Source organism: Myotis brandtii, unplaced genomic scaffold (assembly GCF_000412655.1).
Source record: "Myotis brandtii unplaced genomic scaffold, ASM41265v1 scaffold1148, whole genome shotgun sequence".
NCBI lineage: Eukaryota > Metazoa > Chordata > Mammalia > Chiroptera > Vespertilionidae > Myotis > Myotis brandtii.
The window spans coordinates 65903-85962 of NW_005353959.1; the positions used below are offsets into that span (position 1 = coordinate 65903).

The 20060-nt window shown below is 38.6% G+C and overlaps 1 protein-coding gene across 1 annotated transcript in view; it reads right to left on the reverse strand.

The window, feature by feature from the left end:
* Positions 1-20060, reverse strand: part of ELP3 (elongator acetyltransferase complex subunit 3) — an 88632-nt gene that overhangs the window by 15730 nt on the left and 52842 nt on the right. Inside the window, exons 10-13 of the mRNA XM_005857883.2 lie at positions 17616-17706; positions 14310-14375; positions 12657-12884; positions 11336-11417 (exon numbers count right to left, since the gene is read on the reverse strand). Coding sequence (XP_005857945.1) covers positions 11336-11417; positions 12657-12884; positions 14310-14375; positions 17616-17706 — 467 coding nt within the window. The remainder of the gene's footprint in view (positions 1-11335; positions 11418-12656; positions 12885-14309; positions 14376-17615; positions 17707-20060) is intronic.

A 20060-nucleotide genomic window follows, 5' to 3' on the forward strand; every position in this document is an offset into this window, starting at 1 on the left:
GGGGGTAGGGGAGACCGGGGGAAGGTCAATGGGGAAAAAAGGATACATATGTACTACTATTTGCAATACTTTAAACAATAACATAAAATTTAAAAAAGGGGGGGGGGGCTGGGGTGGTTGTATCACTATGAAACAAAATGCCCTTAAGTCAAAAAAGTTTACCAAAAAAAGATGTTACATATTAATAAAGGTGCAATTCATCAATTTATAAACATATAATTATAAACATATAACTATAAACTTAACAGAGCCCCAAAATATATGAAACAAAAATGGACAGAATTGAAGGGAGAAGTAGATAGTTCTACAATAAGAGGTGGAGACTCCAATACCTATTTTCAATAATGAATAAAAAAATCATAGAAGGTCAATAAGAAAATAGAGGACATGAACAACACTTGAAACCAATTAAACCGAACATACATTTACAGAACACATTACCCAACAACCACAGAATACACACAGGAACCATGAAGCATTCTCCAATTCAGATAATATACCAGGCCATAAAACAAGTCTTAATAAAACCCAATGGACTGAAAACATACACAGTATGAGAAAATACAAAGAAAAAAGACTCAAATCAGTAAAATTAGAAATGAAAGGAGACATTACTGCTGACTTTACAGAAATAGAAAGGATTATAAAAGAACTAGAGGCCCGGTGCACAAAAATTTGTGCACTTGGGGGGGGGCCCTCAGCCAGGCCTATGCCCTCTTGCAGTCTGGGACCCCTCGGAGGATGTCCACCTGCTCCGTGGGGGATCGGGCCCAAGCTGGCAGTCAGACATCCCTCTGGCAGCCCGGGAGCCCTTGGGGGATGTCCACTTACCAGCAGGGAGCAGACCTAAGCTGCAGTTGGACATCCTTAGTGCTGCTGAGGAGGCGGGAGAGGCTCCCGCCACCACCGCTGTGCTGGCAGCCATCAGCCTGGCTTGTGGCTGAGCAGAGCTCCCCCTGTGGGAGCGCACTGACCACCAGGGGATAGCTCCTGCATTGAGCATCTGCTCCCTGATGGTCAGTGTGTGTCATAGTGACTAGTCATTCCCAGTCGTTCTGCTGTTAGGTCAATTTGCATACTACCCTTTTATTATATAGGATATTAAGAACAATAATATGAATGCGTATGTACAGTAATACACTGGATAACCTAGATAAAACAGAAAAATTCCTAGAAATACAAACTACAAAAAGAAGAAACAGAAAGACTTTATAGTCCTATAATAAGTAAGGAGATTGAATCAGTCACCAAAAACTTTCCCTAAAAGTCTGACCCAGCTTTACTGGTGATTTCTATCAAATGTTTAGAGAGTTAACACCAATCCTTCTTAAATACTTCCAAAAAACTGAAGATGAGAGACACTTCCTAACTCATCCTATGAGGCTAACAATACCTTGATACCAAAGCCAAAGACACTACAAATAAAACTATAGACCACTATCCTTTATGAATATATGTGGGAGAAAATATTTATAATTCACAGATTTTATAAGAGTCTAGTATCCAGAAACTACAAAAAATCCCTACACCTCAACAACAAAAAGACAAACAACCCAATTAAAAAATGAGCAAAGGACTTGAATAGACATTTTTCTAAAGAAGATACACAAATGACAAGCACACAAAAAATGTTCAACACCATTAGTCATTAAGGAAATGGAAGTTAAAACCCCAGTAAAACATCACACCCAACAAGACAGATATTAACAAAAAGAGATAAAACAAAATAAAAGTGTTGGCAAGGATGTGAAGAAATTGGAACCCTTGTGTACTGTTGATGGGAGTGTAAAACAATGCAGCTACTGCAAGAAACAGTTTGGCAATTCCTCAAAAATTTAAACAGAACTACCATTTGATTCAGTATCTCCATTTCTGGAATTGAAAGCAGGAACTTGAATAGATATTTGTACACCAATGTCATAGCAATATTACTCACATAGCCAAAAGATGAAAACAACCCAAATACAGGGTGGGGCAAAAGTAGGTTTAGAGTTGTTTATATGGAAAATAATACAATAATTAATAAATGATAATACAAGAATAAACTTTGTGTTCTGAGTACTCACAACTGTAAACCCACTTTTGCCTGACCCCGTGTGTCTGTGTGTGTACATAGACTATTACCCACCTTAAAAAGGAAGCAAAATCTGATACATGTTATAGTGTGGATGAACCTTAAAGACATTATGCTAAGTGAATTAAGCCAGACACAAAAGAACACAAATTATATGATTCCATTTCATAGAGAAAATAGATTAGGTTACCAGGAGCTGGGGAGATGAAGGAATTGGGAGTTACTGCTTAATGAGTATACTTTCTGTTTGGGGTGATGAAGATGTTTTGGAAATGGTGGTGATGGTTGCACAACATTGTGAATGTAATACCACTGAACTGTATACTTAAATATGGTTATAATGACAAATTTTGCGTTATATACAGTTTCGTACCTCCCTAAATAGAAAAAGACGACTTTAAAATGCATTAACTATCTTCAGGTGTTTTTAAGGAAGGGGATATGGATTTACGGTAGGATATCTCCAGAGGAAAAATCAGGTACCTTCCGCCAAAGATGGTCTTCTATATTCCATAACTTACAAGATGTAAGTGGCCAGTAACATAGACCTAAAGCATCACTTAGGCTTGTAAGAAGAAATAGAGAAATGTCCTCATGGAAGTGAGATGGCAGGCAAAAGGTCAGATGCAGGTGCTACTTGTGGGGCCTGCCAAACTCTGCTTAGGACAGTGTTAGGTATAACTGTGCTTCCAGGACTGGCATATAAAAATCTGATATGGGGACTGGGACAAGAACCCTTGAAGGTACATCTTAAGACCTTGAGAGAAGGCTAAATGAAGTTTCCTATAGAAAGAAACTGGATGCCTATTAATTGCAAGTTCATGAAAATATATTCTAACACTTAGTAGCCACCAGAGCCACTCTCTTTGAGAAGTGGAATTTATTTCCTCTTCCTTTAAATCCGGGCTGGCCCAATGACTGTTGTTGTTTTTTTAATCCTCACCCGAGGATATTTTTCCATTGATTTTTAGAGAGAGTGGAAGAGAGAGGGAAAGAGAGAAATATCCATGTGAAATAAACACACTGATTGGTTGCCTCCTGCATGAGCCCCGACCAAGGCCCGGGCCAGGGAGGAGCCTGCAACTGAGGTACATGTCCTTGACCGGAATCGAACCTGGGACCCTTCAGTCTGCAGGCCGACACTCTATCCACTGAGCCAAACCACCTAGGGCTCAATGACTTAACCACCAAAATGGGGCAGAAGTCACACTGTGGTGGGCAGACTTTAAGATGACCCCCCTACCCCCATAGCTCCCTGTCTAATGGGATTAAGAGTCTGTGTAATCCCTTTCCTTTGAGGGTGGGTTGGACTCACTGACTTTCTTCCAGTCTAGGTTATAATGACTATGGCTTCCATCTAAAGCTCTCTGTCTCTATGATCACTCGGCTGGGAGAAGCAAGCTGCCATATGCTGACCAGCCACTTTGGCACGGTGAGGAACTGAAGCCTGCCAAAACCACAGTGAACTTGGGAGTGGATTCTTCAACCCCAACTGAATCTTGAAATGATTACAGCCCTGACTGACACCTTAGCTGCAGCTTTATGAGCTACTTGGAGAGAGCTGCTTGTTGTTTTCAGCCACCAAGCTTTGTGGTAACTTAACACACAGCAATAGGTAACAAATGTAAGGTGATCGGAGACTTCTAAGCCCAGGGCTTCCCTTCCTTCCTCTTAGAACCCAGCCTTCATGCTATCAGAAGCACAAGGCACGTGAGGAAGAACCAAGGTGCTCATGTTGACAGTCTCAACTGAGCACCCACTACCAGCCAGAATTAAGACTTTACACCAGCCATCCAGCCAGCTGCCAGCCAATGAAACCACTCCAGCCGAGGCCCTAGACAACATAGGAGAGAGATGAGCCAGCCTCTGAATTCTGACCCACAGAATCAATGAGCAAATAGAAAGGTGGTTGTGTTAAGCCCCTACATTTTGGGGTGGTGTGTTACACAATGAATAGCCCAAACAACCACTAACCAGTAGGGTTTGCAGTAAGAAGTAACAGACCCCATATCAGGTCCAGATCTGGGGCTTCTGGACTGCTGTACTGAGCACCAGTGATTCATTCATAAATGATGGGTAACTGGACAACTGGATGCTTAGGGAGGTAGAAGACGTGGTTGCATAAGAAAACATTTTCCCATGGTCACAATCTAAAACCCTGTATCTACCAGGTAATGTCTTGGGCATAAGAAAACGTTTTCCCATGGTCACAATCTAAAACCCTGTATCTACCAGGTAATGTCTTGGAAATGTGAGCTCCTGTTTAAGCCAGGCTGACCAAAGAGTAAGAAACTGTGTATGTCCTGTTGGAATTAAAACGCCCAAACAAAGAGGCTCTATAGAAACCAGTATCTCGGTTGCTGCTAAGAAAGGCAGATAAGAAATTGTCTGTGTATGTCCTGTTGGAATTAAAACGTCCAAACAAAAAGGCTCCATAGAAACCAGTATCTCGGTTGCTGCTAAGAAAGGCAGCATCCATATTTTCCTGCATTACTTTAGTTATCTGCCCACTCCAAGGGGAAGAATCTCTCAAATCCCTGCCTCTAGCAGCTATAAAAGAGAAACATTTTATCAAATTGGTTACAGCACATATTTAGAGAAAAGAATAGTATATTATATGTAAGTTACATTAAAAAGGAGTTAACATTGCAACTGACTATAATCAGACTAGCAGTGTGAATAATATAGGCTAGACCAGGGGTGGGCAAACTTTTTGACTGTAATATAGGCCAGAACCCTTGGAGAAGGCTTCCTGGCTCAGAAAAAAGCCTGTGAAGTTTCTAACTTTACAATAAAGGCAGTCTTTGATAGCAAAGCTCCCAGATCTTTCGGGGATATTATTAGGAACCTCATGCTATAACCTAGTTCTCTTCCCAAGCAAAAGCATACAACCATCATTTCCAATAGCAATACACCAGGAGGAACAAAAATGGAGGAAAAGTCTACAAATGTGTCAACATTAGCAGGGCTTTCCTCTGTGACTTTAACGTGCCTGTTTCTGAGACACAAGAAGACTTGACAGCATGGACCCGGGAGGAGCAATAGCACTTGCCAACTGCTGCTCCTCAAATGTCAACAAGCCACTAACTACTGGCATCACTAGCTTCTGCCTAGGAAACTTCACCAAATATTCAATTGCCCACAAGATCCAAATAGTGGAAATTCACTAGTAACCTATTTATAAATATTTGAAAAATATGCATTAATTAACAGTCATGTGATGCCATGGGAAGAACAGGTCTCTAATGCACTTGATATGCAATGTACTATAAACTGGTACCCGATTCAGCCACAAATAAATAAATATCAAGCCAGGGAATAAAGAGTCCTGAGAAAAACTACGCAACAATGCCTTCAGAGTCCAGTTACAATGCAGATACCAATTAGCAAACATTTGTTATCTAACAAAATAGTATTCCATGTCATTAGTGCTGGTCTGATTAATAATGAGGCTGAAATGAATAAAGTTCTTGTAAAAGCAATATTTTATTTTGTATCTATTATCTTTAAAAAGAAAGATATTAACCACTACCATAACAAAATCCTATTGGAACATGCACCACAAAATAAATATGTATGAACATTGTTAGAATACCAAATGGAAGAAAGTGAGGAATATGTAGAACCCTAACAATGTGCATTTAACTGGGGAATAATTTATTGAAAGATAAACTATGTAAAGGGATGAAACAGAAACCATAAGAGAGCAAACAATCTTTTTCCTTCCTTTCTGAGAAGCCCTATATTAACACATGCAGCACATGCTGGTTTGCATTTGGAAGGCTTCCGGTGTCCATTAGCAAAGAGATAGGCCAGAATGAGGAAAAGCTTTCCTAGGCATTTTAGATTATGAGTCCATTACCAGACAGATCTAGTTACAAACGCATCCTTCAAGTAGATTATAATGCAAAGAATAAAACTGCCTTCACCTCAAACAGAGGAGATATGCTGCATCCTGGAACACAGGTTAAGTTTCTGGGGCCCCGTAAAGTAAATCTCAGCTATCTGTAGTTTAATGAAACCAAACAATGATTAGTTCCTGCCCACATATCATTTTGTTAATCGGGTTCTGGGGACAAGACCATTAATTTCAGTCCTAAGAAGCCACACTGGACTATGCCCGGCACAGGCACATTGATTTTTTTCACTAGTAGGAATTGTCGATGTGGCTTTAGAGTCCTCACTCTGAGCATCATGATTTAGAATGATCTCATCACCACAGTGACTCGTTTACTCACCCTAAATTTAAGCTTCTTTTCTCTCCTTTTTTGTCTTTTTAATAGGCTTAAACAAAATGGCTATCAGTCTCTGACTTCAGTGATTCCTATCATCAACCAGTCAGACATTTTCCTCATTTCTCATCATCACTGTATGATATCAACCTTGTACAATTCTTGGCCAATGGCCATATTAATTTTCTACTTGAAAGAACACAAATAGAATACTGCGTATGACGAAGGTAGGAGGGGGAGCTTGGGGAATAGCTGTTAGTCTTGATGCATAGCAATTAGCTTTGCAAATAGAAACAGTAACATGATTGGACCTGATACCTAGCCAAACTGCCAAAGGGGGGAAAAATCATTCTGTTGGGGGTCCTGAGTGACTTTTTAAATAGTGGCTACATTTGCCTTTTTGGAAATGGTATGAGCAGTGTGACATCAGAGATCTTCAGTTTCCATGGTGACTATTAGTGATGGCATTTCAAATGTTGTGGTTAGGTTCCACTGTATCCCATGAGAGAGGGAAGAGAAAGAACTGCTTCATTTTAACATTTTTATTATTTTTTTAAAAAAAAATGTATTTTATTGAATTTTTACAGAGAAGAAGGGAGAGGGATAGAGAGTTAGAAACATCGATGAGAGAAACATCGATCAGCTGCCTCCTGCACATCTCCTACTGGGGATGTGCCCGCAACCCAGGTACATGCCCTTGACCGGAATCGAACCTGGGACCTTTCAGTCCACAAGCCGACGCTCTATCCACTGAGCCAAACCGGTTCGGCAATTTTAACATTTTTAAAGGAAAGAATGCTGATCATCCAAATAGATACGATCTGTTCATCTTAAACATGTGGGCTGATAGAAGCTACACGAGTAAGTTGGTGAGAGATACTAAAGCACTTGGACTTGACAGGGACTAATTAACTGCTTAGGTATTTAGCAGCAATTAACTGTCATTTTCCGTCTACACATTATTTTATAAAGTGGTTGTTCTTATACCACGGATTTACCCATTTTTTACGTGTAGGGAAAGTAGTGTAGGTTGGGAGAAAAACTTAGCCTTCCTCTATAGTTAAGGACAATCTCTAGGGTGAAGATGGAGAGCTGTCCAGCCCAATATGACATCCCTCACAGGCAGGCAGCAGTGCGCACTTCTCTCTGCCCGCTCGGCCCTGAGTCCCTTGCACATAGGAGACTTAAAAAATACACTTAGTGATTTTGATGTCGATGAAGCTAAACATTTCATTTTTGCTTTGTTTAATTTCCCATTTAGAGTTGATGGTTAACTTTAAAACACCCAGCTTACTTACGAAGAATTACATGTAGTTAAAAAAAATAGAATAAGCAAAAGTCTAAGAAAGTGCTTCATTTCACTCCGATAAACAAGGAAGTTTTTAATTTTCTCATGTAGCTGTAAAGTTAATCTTTAAAAAAAGATAAATCAGTTATAAACTTTATATAATACCAATTATTCTTTTTTTCTATTAAAAATTGTTTTTTTATCTGTTACTTCAATATATTTTGTTTATAGAAGGTATATACTAGTTTTTCTGACTAGATGTAAATCAGATCTACTGTGTAGTTAATATTTTCTAGAGGCAGAATCAAAGATTACAAATCTAAATAACGGAAAAAATCTGCTGGCATGATGAAGGGAAGTCATAATGAATCAGAATGTAATTTAAAAACAAATTCTACATAAATGCATTCTTACAGTCAGAGTAACCAGAATGATAAATAAGCTGCTTCTCTCTGACTCAAGCTACTAGTTACGTAGGGACAGAATATTTAGGCCATCACTGGGTTAGAGTGTTACAAAAGCCCAGAACAAGAATGGATATACACATTGATGACAAAGTCAGAAAAAAAAGTAGGACATTTAGGTCACAAAGTACCATCAGTCATGATGAAGTTAACAGGCATCCACAAATCACTGAGAGGACTAAGCCACCTAAGGTAAACTTTATTTTTATCATCACATACCCAATCCACAATGAGACTGAGATCAGTTACTGATGAAATTAAAGGGTATCCTACCACAGTTTCAGAAAAGAATCTACTTAAAATGTAAATGTAAAACAACTGGCCCTGTGGAGAACTTAAATTAAGACACTAAGGGGCAGAATTCCAGATTGTTAAAAGATAACGTGACCCACATGTTTTTAGTAAGAAAATAAAGGTCCATGAAGATCAAGTGAAATTATCCAAGATCACAATAGCTACTGTCCATGCAGAAATGGAATCATAATCATACCCTGCCTAAGTGTCTCTTCTTATGTACTACCTCTAATGGCGAATTGTGAATGAATGCAGCACACAAATACCAGTGCTATCACAAAGAGACCTGCATTCTAAGAATCAACTTATAAAAACCAATTAAAACAAACACACACACACACACACCACTGTACTTAAATAAATTATGTAAAAGTGTATGACTAACTACTAAGCAGTATACCTAAAAACAATACAAAAAAAAATTGAAAGTAAACTGTTAAAAAAAAAAAAAAGGACCAAAATCAAAATGAACAAACATGGAAGGAAAAAAAACAACATAAAAAACATGTGAAAACAAACACTTTAAATCTGCCTTCCTTGAAGTTCTGAATAATGGACATCTCAGCTTAAAAGTGTATGACTAACTACTAAGCAGTATACCTAAAAACAATACAAAATAAAATTGAAAGTAAACTGTTAAAAAAAAAAAAAAGGACCAAAATCAAAATGAACAAACATGGAAGGAAAAAAAACAACATAAAAAACATGTGAAAACAAACACTTTAAATCTGCCTTCCTTGAAGTTCTGAATAATGGACATCTCAGATGTCTGATTCAGAAATTTAAACAGAACAGTAACATATTAGTAAATTAGATATCAAATGCATCATACACAGACAGAAGTCCTAGCTTTTTCATTTGAAGGGTGACCAGATTTTGAGTCAAACAGAAAGTCAAAGCCCTATGTGGTTTTCCCAAAAGCAAGCAATGTGGGGCGTACAGGCCACAGTGACAGAAGTACCACTTTCTTCCTCCCACAGAACTCACTTAGTTCTTCCAGGGCTGTTCCTCAGGCCAGAAACCCACTGACCAAAAGAAGCCCCCGTACGGAAATCTAGTAGTTCCTATTATAGGAGCCGATAAGGAGAAAGGCTCTTCCCTGTTATTCTAAAAAGTCTACAAGCAGATGATCTGAAATTGAGCTATTATTTAGATTATGATAAAAAGCTAGAAAGAGTACAGATGCTGATTTCCATTATCTGCTCATAAAAAGCAGAAACTGAGGCTCTTATGGGCAACTGAATGTGACCTCAGGCAATGCATGTATTATTTCCAAAAAGAGAGTTATCATGAAGCCAAATGAAATAACACGCAGAAGTGATAGAGTACCGATGCTCTCAGTTTTAAGACTGATTAGGTTTCCCACAGATACCAGAAAATCATGTAATTGCGTATCAGCCTTTGAGAGTGCAGGCACGGCCAGTGTCACAGGCAGTACCCTTACCTTAATGATCTGGAAGAGGATATTACATTTGGAAGAGAATACTAAAACCCTGCTACTCAAAGTGCGGTCTGAAAAGAATCAGCTTGGGTGTCACTGGGAGCTGGTTAGAAATGCTGGCTCTCAGGCCCCACTGCAGACCTAATGAGTCAAAATCTGCATTTTAACAAAATCTCCAGGTGATTCACAAGCACATGAAAGCGTGAGTACTGTACTGCAGACACTGACAGTGCTCCGGAAAAGAGGCCACGGAAATTTCAGATGATCGCTGCCCTTCAGATGCATGTGGAGAATGAGCTCTGCGTAGGTTTGGCCTTTTCCTGGTACCACCAGGAAAGGCTGACTTCTGGTCAACTACAGATTAAACCATTGAGAGGTAATCATTTATCATCACATACATCAGTATCAATCATGTGAGCCTCATTTAGTTCATTTAGTTCCCTCTTCTTTAGTGAGATTAAAGATAACAGAAAAAAATTTATAAAGCTAGCCATGTTAAGAAGTGCTTTATTAATCTGTCTGGATAATGCCAAAAACCATGGCCAGAATAAATGATTAAGTGAGCCTGGGTCATTACATTTCCATAATTATAATCATTAAAAGTTAGGCAAAGGTATTGACTTACTGATGGGCAACAACTTACTAATTAAAAAAGAAAAATCTCATTTCAACTTTCATTTTCAGAGAAAAGAATATTTTCTAAAAAAGGAAATAATCCGCCTTTAGAATGGAGTAGTCTAATAAGAAAACAAACACTGGAAGAGAAATAACCTACATTTTGATCATGGCTTTCACCATGTTAGCTTCTTAATGGGAACAGCAATTTGTGTAGGGATACAATACCAAGAAGCAAGCGTGAAAGGGCGCGACATTACTTCTTGTCCCACTCATCTACAATGTCCTTTTCATGCCCCTTCCCCATTACCTGCTGTCCTAGATCAGGAATGGAGAATCCACACAGGGCAAGTGCTTCCCCAAGAGCAAAGTCACTGCGAACGGTATTTACGGAGCAGGAAACTCTGCCTTTAAACATCTTGTACTGGCAACTGAGATTCTATTTTAATTTCCTGAACAACAATATTGATAATCTCCACATTGATTTACATTTTTCTTGGATCCATATCATCACAATTCATTTTCCCAGACAAAGTAACTGAGTACAAAGCACAAGAGAGGAGATGAACACGATGACTAGTGCTAGATCCATATCATCAAACTTCATTTTCCCAAAGTAACTGGGCACAAAGCACAAGAGAGGAGATGAACACGATGACTAGTGTGACAGACAGCGAGGAAGACAGCACACGGACTACCGGTCTTGCCACTCAGAGACGGGTTGCTTCTGAACGCTCTATTCCAGCAAACTGCTTATAGGAGTTTTCTTTGTGTTTAAGCACAGGTATTTCACTACTCAGTTCTGTCCCATTTTGAACATAAACAGCCACAAAAGAGACCTGGGGTAGTTTTAATTGTGGTACCAAGTTAAAAATGTGAACGAGTCACGAACTTTGCCGTCAACCCCCCCTCCCCCCTGCCGCTTACCTGATATAACAGCTATTTTCCCAGACCCATGTTCTTCTCTAGCTATTCTTTCTGCTTCCTCCATCAGCAGCATGCCAAATCCCTATAAGGAGCAATAAAGAGGGTGAGAGAATTAAGGAGAAAAGAAGTCATTAAGGGAATCTATAAAACAAGAAGGCTAATATTTAGTACTTGCTCAATCTGTTAAAATAAGAGTGACAAAAAGAAACCCATTTATGAAAGTAAGGAAAGAGAAATCTTTTAATTATACTGAAAGTACACTACAGCAGGCTAGTGGGGGGGGGGGATAAAAAAGGAATAACTTTGCAACAAAAGTCAACAGGTATTTTGTGGCTGATGTAATCTACTCACAGCAAGGGGGTAACTGCCTTCACTTCTGTCTCTTTTTGAACAAGTTCTAGGCCATTTCAAGGTGATGAAGTCTAGGGCATCTAACCTGTATTTATTAGTCACCCCTCCAGTTTCTAAGAGGCTTTGAGTGCTAGTCTGCTTAGCCTAGCACTTAGTCAAAACTGCCAGGTAATATTCTTAAAAAGAAAAAAGATTTTAGAGAGACGGGAAGTGGGAGAGAGGAGGAGAGAGGGAGGGAGGTGGAGATAGAGAGAGAAACACTGATTTGCTGTTCCACTTATTCATGCATTCAACGGCTGATTCTTATATGTGCTGACTGGGGATGGAACCCACAACCTTGGTGTATCAGGTTGATTTTTATATGTGCTCTGACTGGGGGTGGAACCCACAACCTTGGTGTATCAGGATAATGCTCTAACCAACTGAGCTACCTGGCCAGGGCCCCAGGCAATATTCTTAATTCACTAATTTTGGAGTCTATGCTAAATCTACCACTAGTGTCTTTAACCCATTTTCCTAAAACTTAAAAGGTGAGTTTTTTATTTATTTAAGTTGTTTGGGGGGAGTGGAACAGGGTTCCAATATATATCATATAACTCGCATTTATGAAGTGCTTTAATACTTCTTAAGGGCTTCCACATTATCATCTCCTTTGATGCCATAATAGTGGATCATTCAAAACTGCCAGGATTGGACCATTTCTGACTTTCAAAAACAGCAATTTCATATCATTCAACCTAGTATTATATTCCACTTGCCTGAGTCTCACTTTGTCTCTTCCTCCTCCCCCCTCATATCCCAAAGTGGGCAATTTGAAGAGAAGACATCGCTGAACAACTAAAATATTGGTTCCTGTTTCTATACTTCCCTTTCACCTTTCTCTGTGTCTTTCTCCCATTCCATTTTTCTTTCCCTCCTTGGGGGAATTTCTTAACTAATTATGGTCAAATAGAAATGAAATATAGGATACCTGATGCTGAAACTTAGTAGGATCCCGACTGCTCACAGGGACTACACTCCCATACACATGCAGCTCTCGGACTATGGAAACACCTCCAACCAATTCAAAACGGAAGGTTTCCTCTGAACACTTTCGTAATCGCAGGAGGCCAATCAAAATGTCTTGATCTGGGTCTTCGTATGATAAGAATGTTTCCCAGCCACCATTTGCAACATAATCTCTCCTTACCAACTCAACCTGTTAAATAAAAAAAACAACAACACAAAATCAACAAACAAAACCACCACATTTTTTAAAAATTGGAGAACAAAGTTCATTTTTATAAATATATGTATTTACTTAGGCTAATATCCACAATCAAGGATAAAAAACAATCACAAATTATTTCTTTTTACTTGTCCAATCTTGAACATCAATTAAATCAGAGTTCACTCATTGTTCATGAACTGTTTTTCCTCCTGGTGGGTGCCAGGGCCAATGTTCACTAGCTGCCCAGATACCAAAAAATTATGCTTCTGAAATCTCTTGATGTTGACTCCGCATGTGGAACACTCAAGCTGCCCCATGTGTGCCACACATGACAGAAGCCCTTTTTGATGTTCCTGAACTATTATAAAAAAAAAGACAATTTTACAGTTTCATAAACATTTGAACTTCATTAATTTTGAGATTCTTACAAATATCTGGCTTAGTAAATGCTTCCATGCAGTTAAATCTCTGCTGCTCCAGGAAGAGTCTCTAAGGTAAAATTATACACTATGCCACATGCATAGATCTTGGGAGAACCCCTGGGCCCCAGAACTTTCAGATGCTCAATGGTTTGACTTTCTAGTTCTTCCTCCATTAAAACCCTTTTTTTGGGGGGGAGGGGTATGTGTCACTTACTTGTTCCTTGACAGCATCCCATAGGGCCTTAAATTATTATGTCTAGTTATGAGATTAATACATTAAAGAAAATTCAATCACTGGAAGAGTGGCTTTTTGGAGGAGACTTTTGTGGTAGCAATCTACATAGCTTTTGATTCAACTCATTGTTCAAGTGCCCTTGTACTTTGCATAAATATAAGCATACATACACAGAAAAGCCAAACCTAAATATGTGGACATCAGGCTCAAGTTTTGTGGAACCCCTGTCTGCTGGTAAGGGCTAATCTATTCATTTGATTACCACCAATGGGCAATAATTTAACAGTTGCACACAGTGAGATGAGCAGGTCCATCCAGCTTTACTTGAATATAGCCACTAATCACATGTGGCTATTTACATTTGAATTAATTAAAATTAAATAAAAGTAAAAACTCAGTTCCTCAGTTGTACTAGCCACCTTTCAACTGCTTAATAGTCACATGTGACTTGGCGGATGCCATACTGGATGGCACAGATTATAGAACATCGCCAGCACTGCAGAGTTCTATTGCACAGTGCCGGTCTAGAATGAAGTTCAGATCTGGTTTTCCTAACCTGGCTCTTCTAGAATTCATCCCCTCATACGTGGCTCTTTCCTGGCTTGACATCTGTATCTGATCCACAATTACCCTTTGCTCGTAGTTTACTCATTAACTTTGAGTATCCAATCCATTGGTAAGAAGATGTGGGTTCAGGCTTGACAAAAAAAGATTTATGAACAGGACCCAATCTCTCTATAAAATGAAGAAACTAACCTGATATGGCCGTACTTTGTGATGAATTTCTTGAATTCCAACCTCTCTGGTTCTCACATCTCGACACTGGGGAGGGAAAAAAAAGAAAATGAGGGAGCAATTATAAAACTGGTAACTAATTCAATTTTTATTGAAACCACTCCACAAACCCCAGGCTCAAAATTAAGTTTGGATACAATTTACATTGAGATAAAAGAACTGCACTAAAAAATGAAGCCATCTTTAATAAATCTGAGGATGGGAACCATGGAATAAAAATGTATAAAGTTAGTGCAGTACGGTACTGCTTTTAAAATAAGTTTAGAATTCAAGAAAGATCGATATATAATGTAATATTGGAAGTAAAGAACATACATCCTAAAACCTGGTAACGGCTTTACCCAGGGGATATAACTGTATTTGAAAGTGCAATCCAAAACTATTTATATAGAAGAGTAAAAAGCAAATTCCTAACTTTTAAAAACTCTCACCACTTTATGGCAGTTAATATTTTTAGCATCATCATATCTGTATCACTTTGGAAATCTTGTCAAAAAGAGGGATGCTGAAGAGTGCTGGTTTTTTTGTTGTTGTTTGTTTGTTTTGCAGAGAAGGGCACTGCAGAAGAAAGGATGGGAGGGCGGGAGGAAGGAGAGAAGAGAAAAAGGGGGGGGGAGGGACTTTCTAAAAAATAAAATAAAAAAGGGACCTAGACTCATTTATTATATAACTCGAACTCCAGTCACAAATGGCTCTGGTGCAGTGATGGCGAACCTTTTGAGCTGGGCGTGTCAGCATTTTGAAAAACCCTAACTTAACTCTGGTGCCGTGTCACATATAGAAATTTTTTGATATTTGCAACCATAGTAAAACAAAGATGTATATTTTTGATATTTATTTTATATATTTAAATGCCATTAAACAAAGAAAAACCAACCAAAAAAATGAGTTTGCGAGTCACCTGTGACACGTGTGTCATAGGTTCGCCATCACTGCTCTAGTGTCCCAGGGAGGCACGGAGTTGCCTGCAGATATAGATGCAATCTCTGGTCTGCATAGCCAAGCATCTATGATGCAACTCTCACTTCTATTCCACATGCTCCATGGCCTGACATTTATAATTACAAATCCATAAAGTATTCAGTTATAGGTCTCATGGCATATTTCCCTACAGAATAAACTGTAAAACTTATTTTCAGGATTCTAACATTTTCTATCAGTGAGGAAGATCACCCTAGGAAATTTGATGATGTCATTCATGCAAGCTAAACCACCAACACTGTATTTACGAAGGATTGCTATATATGGGTAAAATTCCATAAGAAACACTAAAAGCTGCATGCATGCCCCAGGAACCAGTCCAAGACAATAATACTTTGCTAATGTGGATTCCATTAACTCAAAAACTGCATAGCAAATAAGGATGACAAGTCTCTGTAATTATAAGTCTATTACCTTTGTATGTTGTCTTTTAACTACAGCAGTTCTATATAGTAACTTGCATGTGAATGTACTGTATTTACATGACCTCAATGATCGCCTGCATGCTTCTGGGTTTTTCGGTTTGTTTTTTGCGGGAGTGGGGAATGCTTTTTAAAAGGCAGAGATTGGTATTTGCTTTATTGCTGGTATAGACATTGCCTCTGTGAACTAGATGTCTTTTGGCTATGACTGAATTCCAGTCTTTAGACTCAACCCCAGTTACTGAGAGGCTATCAAGGTTTATGAGGGTACAGGGCTAAAGACAATGGGTGGATGATAAGGTTATCAGGATAACCAGGCCAGATCAGTCACTCTTAGTGGTATTTTCAAGAGAGAGAGGAGGTGGAAATAAAGAACAGCTGAATGGGAAGCAGAGCAGACCTACAATCCTGTTTGGTTTATTAATTATTGCAAATACGTGAGCTGATTTTCTAGAACTTAAAATCGTTTAATTTGGGGAGGAGGATAGAATAAGCCAATAATGTTCACAAACTCTCCTCTGCACAAACCATTTTCTGAAAAGTTTTCTCTATAGTAATTTGGCTAAGAGAATAAAATGCCTTGGGTAAGTCTTCAAACATGATATAAGGCCCTCAGAACGATGTCTTTCAAAGAGCAGTCCATGCTCATATTGTGCATGAGGACATTCACAGCCCCATCCCACACCTAGTGAGCCAGAATCTCTGAAGGCAGAGCCCAGGAACCAGTGCTCAGGCCAACACCATTCCAGGCCTTTTCTCTTGAGCAGTTCAGTTCTAAGAAGTAGTTTCTAGGGCACTGAGTTTAAATCTCATAATCCTTTAAGAATCACCTACAGAGATTTAAATTGCAGATTCCTGGGCTCTTCGTACTTCTAGGGCCTGCAGAAAGGAGTGCTTAGTAAACATCTGTTCACTAGGTGTGGGATGGGGCTGTGAATGTCCTCGTGCACAATGGAATCACCTACAGAAATTTAAATTGCAGATTCCTGGGCTCTTTGTACTTCTAGGGCCTGCAGAAAGGAAGTGCTTAGTAAACATCTGTTCACCAGGTGTGGGATGGGGCTGTGAATGTCCTCGTGCACAATGTAAGCATGGACTGCACTTTAAACACATCGTTTTGAGGACCTTGTATCATGTTTGAAGACTTACCCAAGGCATTTTATTCTCTTAGCCAAATTACTATGGAGAAAACTTTTCAGAAAACTGACTGAATAGATGTGAGGGTGGAGTGGGATGAAGAGACTGTTGTATGTGGCAATAGCATTGTCTGGTAATTACTTCACGCATGTAATCCTTGTTTTTTCAAACATCGTATCCTCATATACTTCTCTAACCATTAGTCAAGAATCCAACACTCTGCCGAAACCGGTTTGGCTCAGTGGATAGAGCGTCGGCCTGCGGACTGAAGGGTCCCAGGTTCGATTCCGGTCAAGGGCATGTACCTGGGTTGCGGGCACATCCCCAGTAGGAGGTGTGCAGGAGGCAGCTGATCGATGTTTCTCTCTCATCGATGTTTCTAACTCCTCTACCTTTCTCTCTGTAAAAAAATCAATAAAATATATTAATAAAAAAAAAGAATCCAACACTCAATACTTCAAAAGAAAAATGTTTTTCAAAAAGTGAGTTAAGTACATAGTTGGCAATCTGGGTAGGTAGAAAAAAAATTACACTCTTTGAGGAGGGAGCAGAAGGGGTGGAAGGGATTGGATGCTGCAACCACTAGCTTCAACTTCAACATGTTATACAGTAAGAATACCTTCAATATTTGAAAGCTCTTTGACCAAACTCCTAAGCTTGTGAGAATATAAAAGTATTTTTGCATTCCAGATTACTTTGATCTCAACAGTTACAGTCAGACTCTTACCTGTATTCCCAGGTCCTTCATTCTTGCGAATGCCAGCTCTCTCAAATTACCGTGCTCGACTCCTGAGCTGACTAAGGGCATTGGAATATCCCTGTAGGAGAAAAAGATCAGCTGTTGTCAAGTATAAATCATTCTTTACAGCAGTAGAATAAGAAGACCTTAAAAAAGGAAAAAAGAAAACAAAAACTCAAACCCAAACAACCTACAATACAAATCAGAAAAGCAGAGGCTGAAGATTCTAAGCAGGGAGCAAGGTTCAGAGCTTCTCTATCCCTCAGTTTTCCCATCTATGAAATTATGATTTTCACCTACCACTCAGGGTTTCTGTGAGAAACACCTGATAAAAATCACTTTATAAGATTATAAAGTGCAAAATAAATATCTAATAACCATTAGTAATGATTTCTGGCTGAAGAGACATTTGTATTAAACAAAACAAGAAATAAAACTGTTGTGGTTTTTTTAAATCCAATTTTATAGTTAGTGAATGACAAGTAGCCAAAAGCCCATCTTAGCCAACAACTGGTCTCAAAGAATAATTTTTTTTCCTGTTTCCCAAAAACCTAAATGAGAAGTGACTCTGTAGTAGGAGAATAATAACTTGCCTAAAGGTGAGAGGAGAGAAAATTGATTTCCTGGCATTAATCTAGTGTAAAGTGCCTGGTATCAAGGAGACTTCAATCAAAAGTTGAAGTTCCATATAGTAGCCCCAAACACTCTCTTCTAGACAAGCAGTTTTTAAAAATCTGATTAATATGCTCAGCACATCTGCTTTCTATTTAAAGACAAGACCCCAATTTGTTTTGTCTAATATCTGGCAGATTAGAAGAAAGATGCAGAATACACCAATTATCTTCTCTTATTTTTTGCTTTTGAATCAATTTGAGTCTTTTCCTTCCCTTGTTACTTACCCTTTCAAATACTATGTACAATTAGCTCCTCCATCCATTAATTCTAATAAGATATTTCTCATTCACTCAAAAGTATCAAAAGCCAATCAATTAGCATTAAAAACTATACAGAATAAGTCTATTGGGCTCTGGAAGTCAGTAGTTTCCATAAAGACACTATAAAACAATGACCAGTCAAAACTCTTTAAGATGACTCCCCAGGAAATCCAAAGCAAGAGTAACAACCAAAGTTAAAGTCTTCTCAATGCCCTTTTATACTTTAAAATATGGTATAAATAACTCACAAATACATATGTATACACTTTCACAACTTAAAAGTGTAAAACATTGTTATATATGATGTGAAATTAATAAAACCAATGGCAACCACTGTTAGTACCACACATGACAGACATTTGATTTTTGTTATGCACAGCAAGTTATGTTTTATAAAGGTGCCAAAATACTGAATTAGCAAATACTGAAGCATTAATCCTAGGGAAAAAGCAGAGTTGGTTTCCTGCAAGTCTTTAGTCACATTTTCTTTAACTGATCAATGCATAACCTTGTTTTATTTGTGTTTCTGTTTAAAGGCACTTCATTTAACATATAAGTGATTCATTAATATTGCACTCGTGGCCAACAGCACTATCCATTCATGCCTCAGTGAAACCTCTAACCATGTATTTTCTTCAGAAGGCACATTACAGCCTTCTTGTGCTTAGGAAACTAGACAGGCAGCACTATGCCTGGCGGCCATTTTAAATAGCAAAATCAACAAAAAGGTAAGAAATTATTATTGAATAGACTGTGAAAAGGACACTGTTTACAGCATGAGATCTGAAACAAGTACATAGTATCGCACCAATATCCTATTACTCCTTCATCAACCCTCCAACTACCAGTCTACCACTTAACAGTGACTCCTGTCTGTAGCATCTTCCTATAATGGTTGTCAATGGTGACTATCTATTTCTATCATCCCATCTGCATTTATTAGCTGAGCTTGTATTGAAGGAAGAGCTTTCCCTTTTCCCTATTTATTTGTTTATTTATGAACTCACAGATTCCCATTTTATTCAATGAGATGTAACCTGGTATTAACCCATTTATTTTGTTGCTTAAGTTAGATTTGGCCAGTGGGCATGAATTCAGGCTGGCATTTGAGAATATTCACTTTTCTATTTCAAGGGGTACTATTTCAAGCTTAGTGGTGCTAATATTTGCAATTTACTCATCAAAAAACCTTTAAAAGGATGTCTAGAGATTTTTTGGTCTGAAGTTTCTCACATTCCAGAAGCATGTTTTGGTTGCAAATTGGCATTCCTGTTTAATGCTTTGCAGTGATTTAAATATCACATCGAGGCAGACAGCTGTCAAACAGCCTGTGGGCAGCAGCAGTTTAATGTGGCTCTATCATATGTATGGACAGAATCTTACATTTAATCACTGACTGCACCCTCAGGCCTGCAATACAGAACCATCTATTAGGTGGTTCATAAAAACACCCAGTAAGATGTTATTGACTCAGCTGTCATAAAGTTAAGAGAGTAAA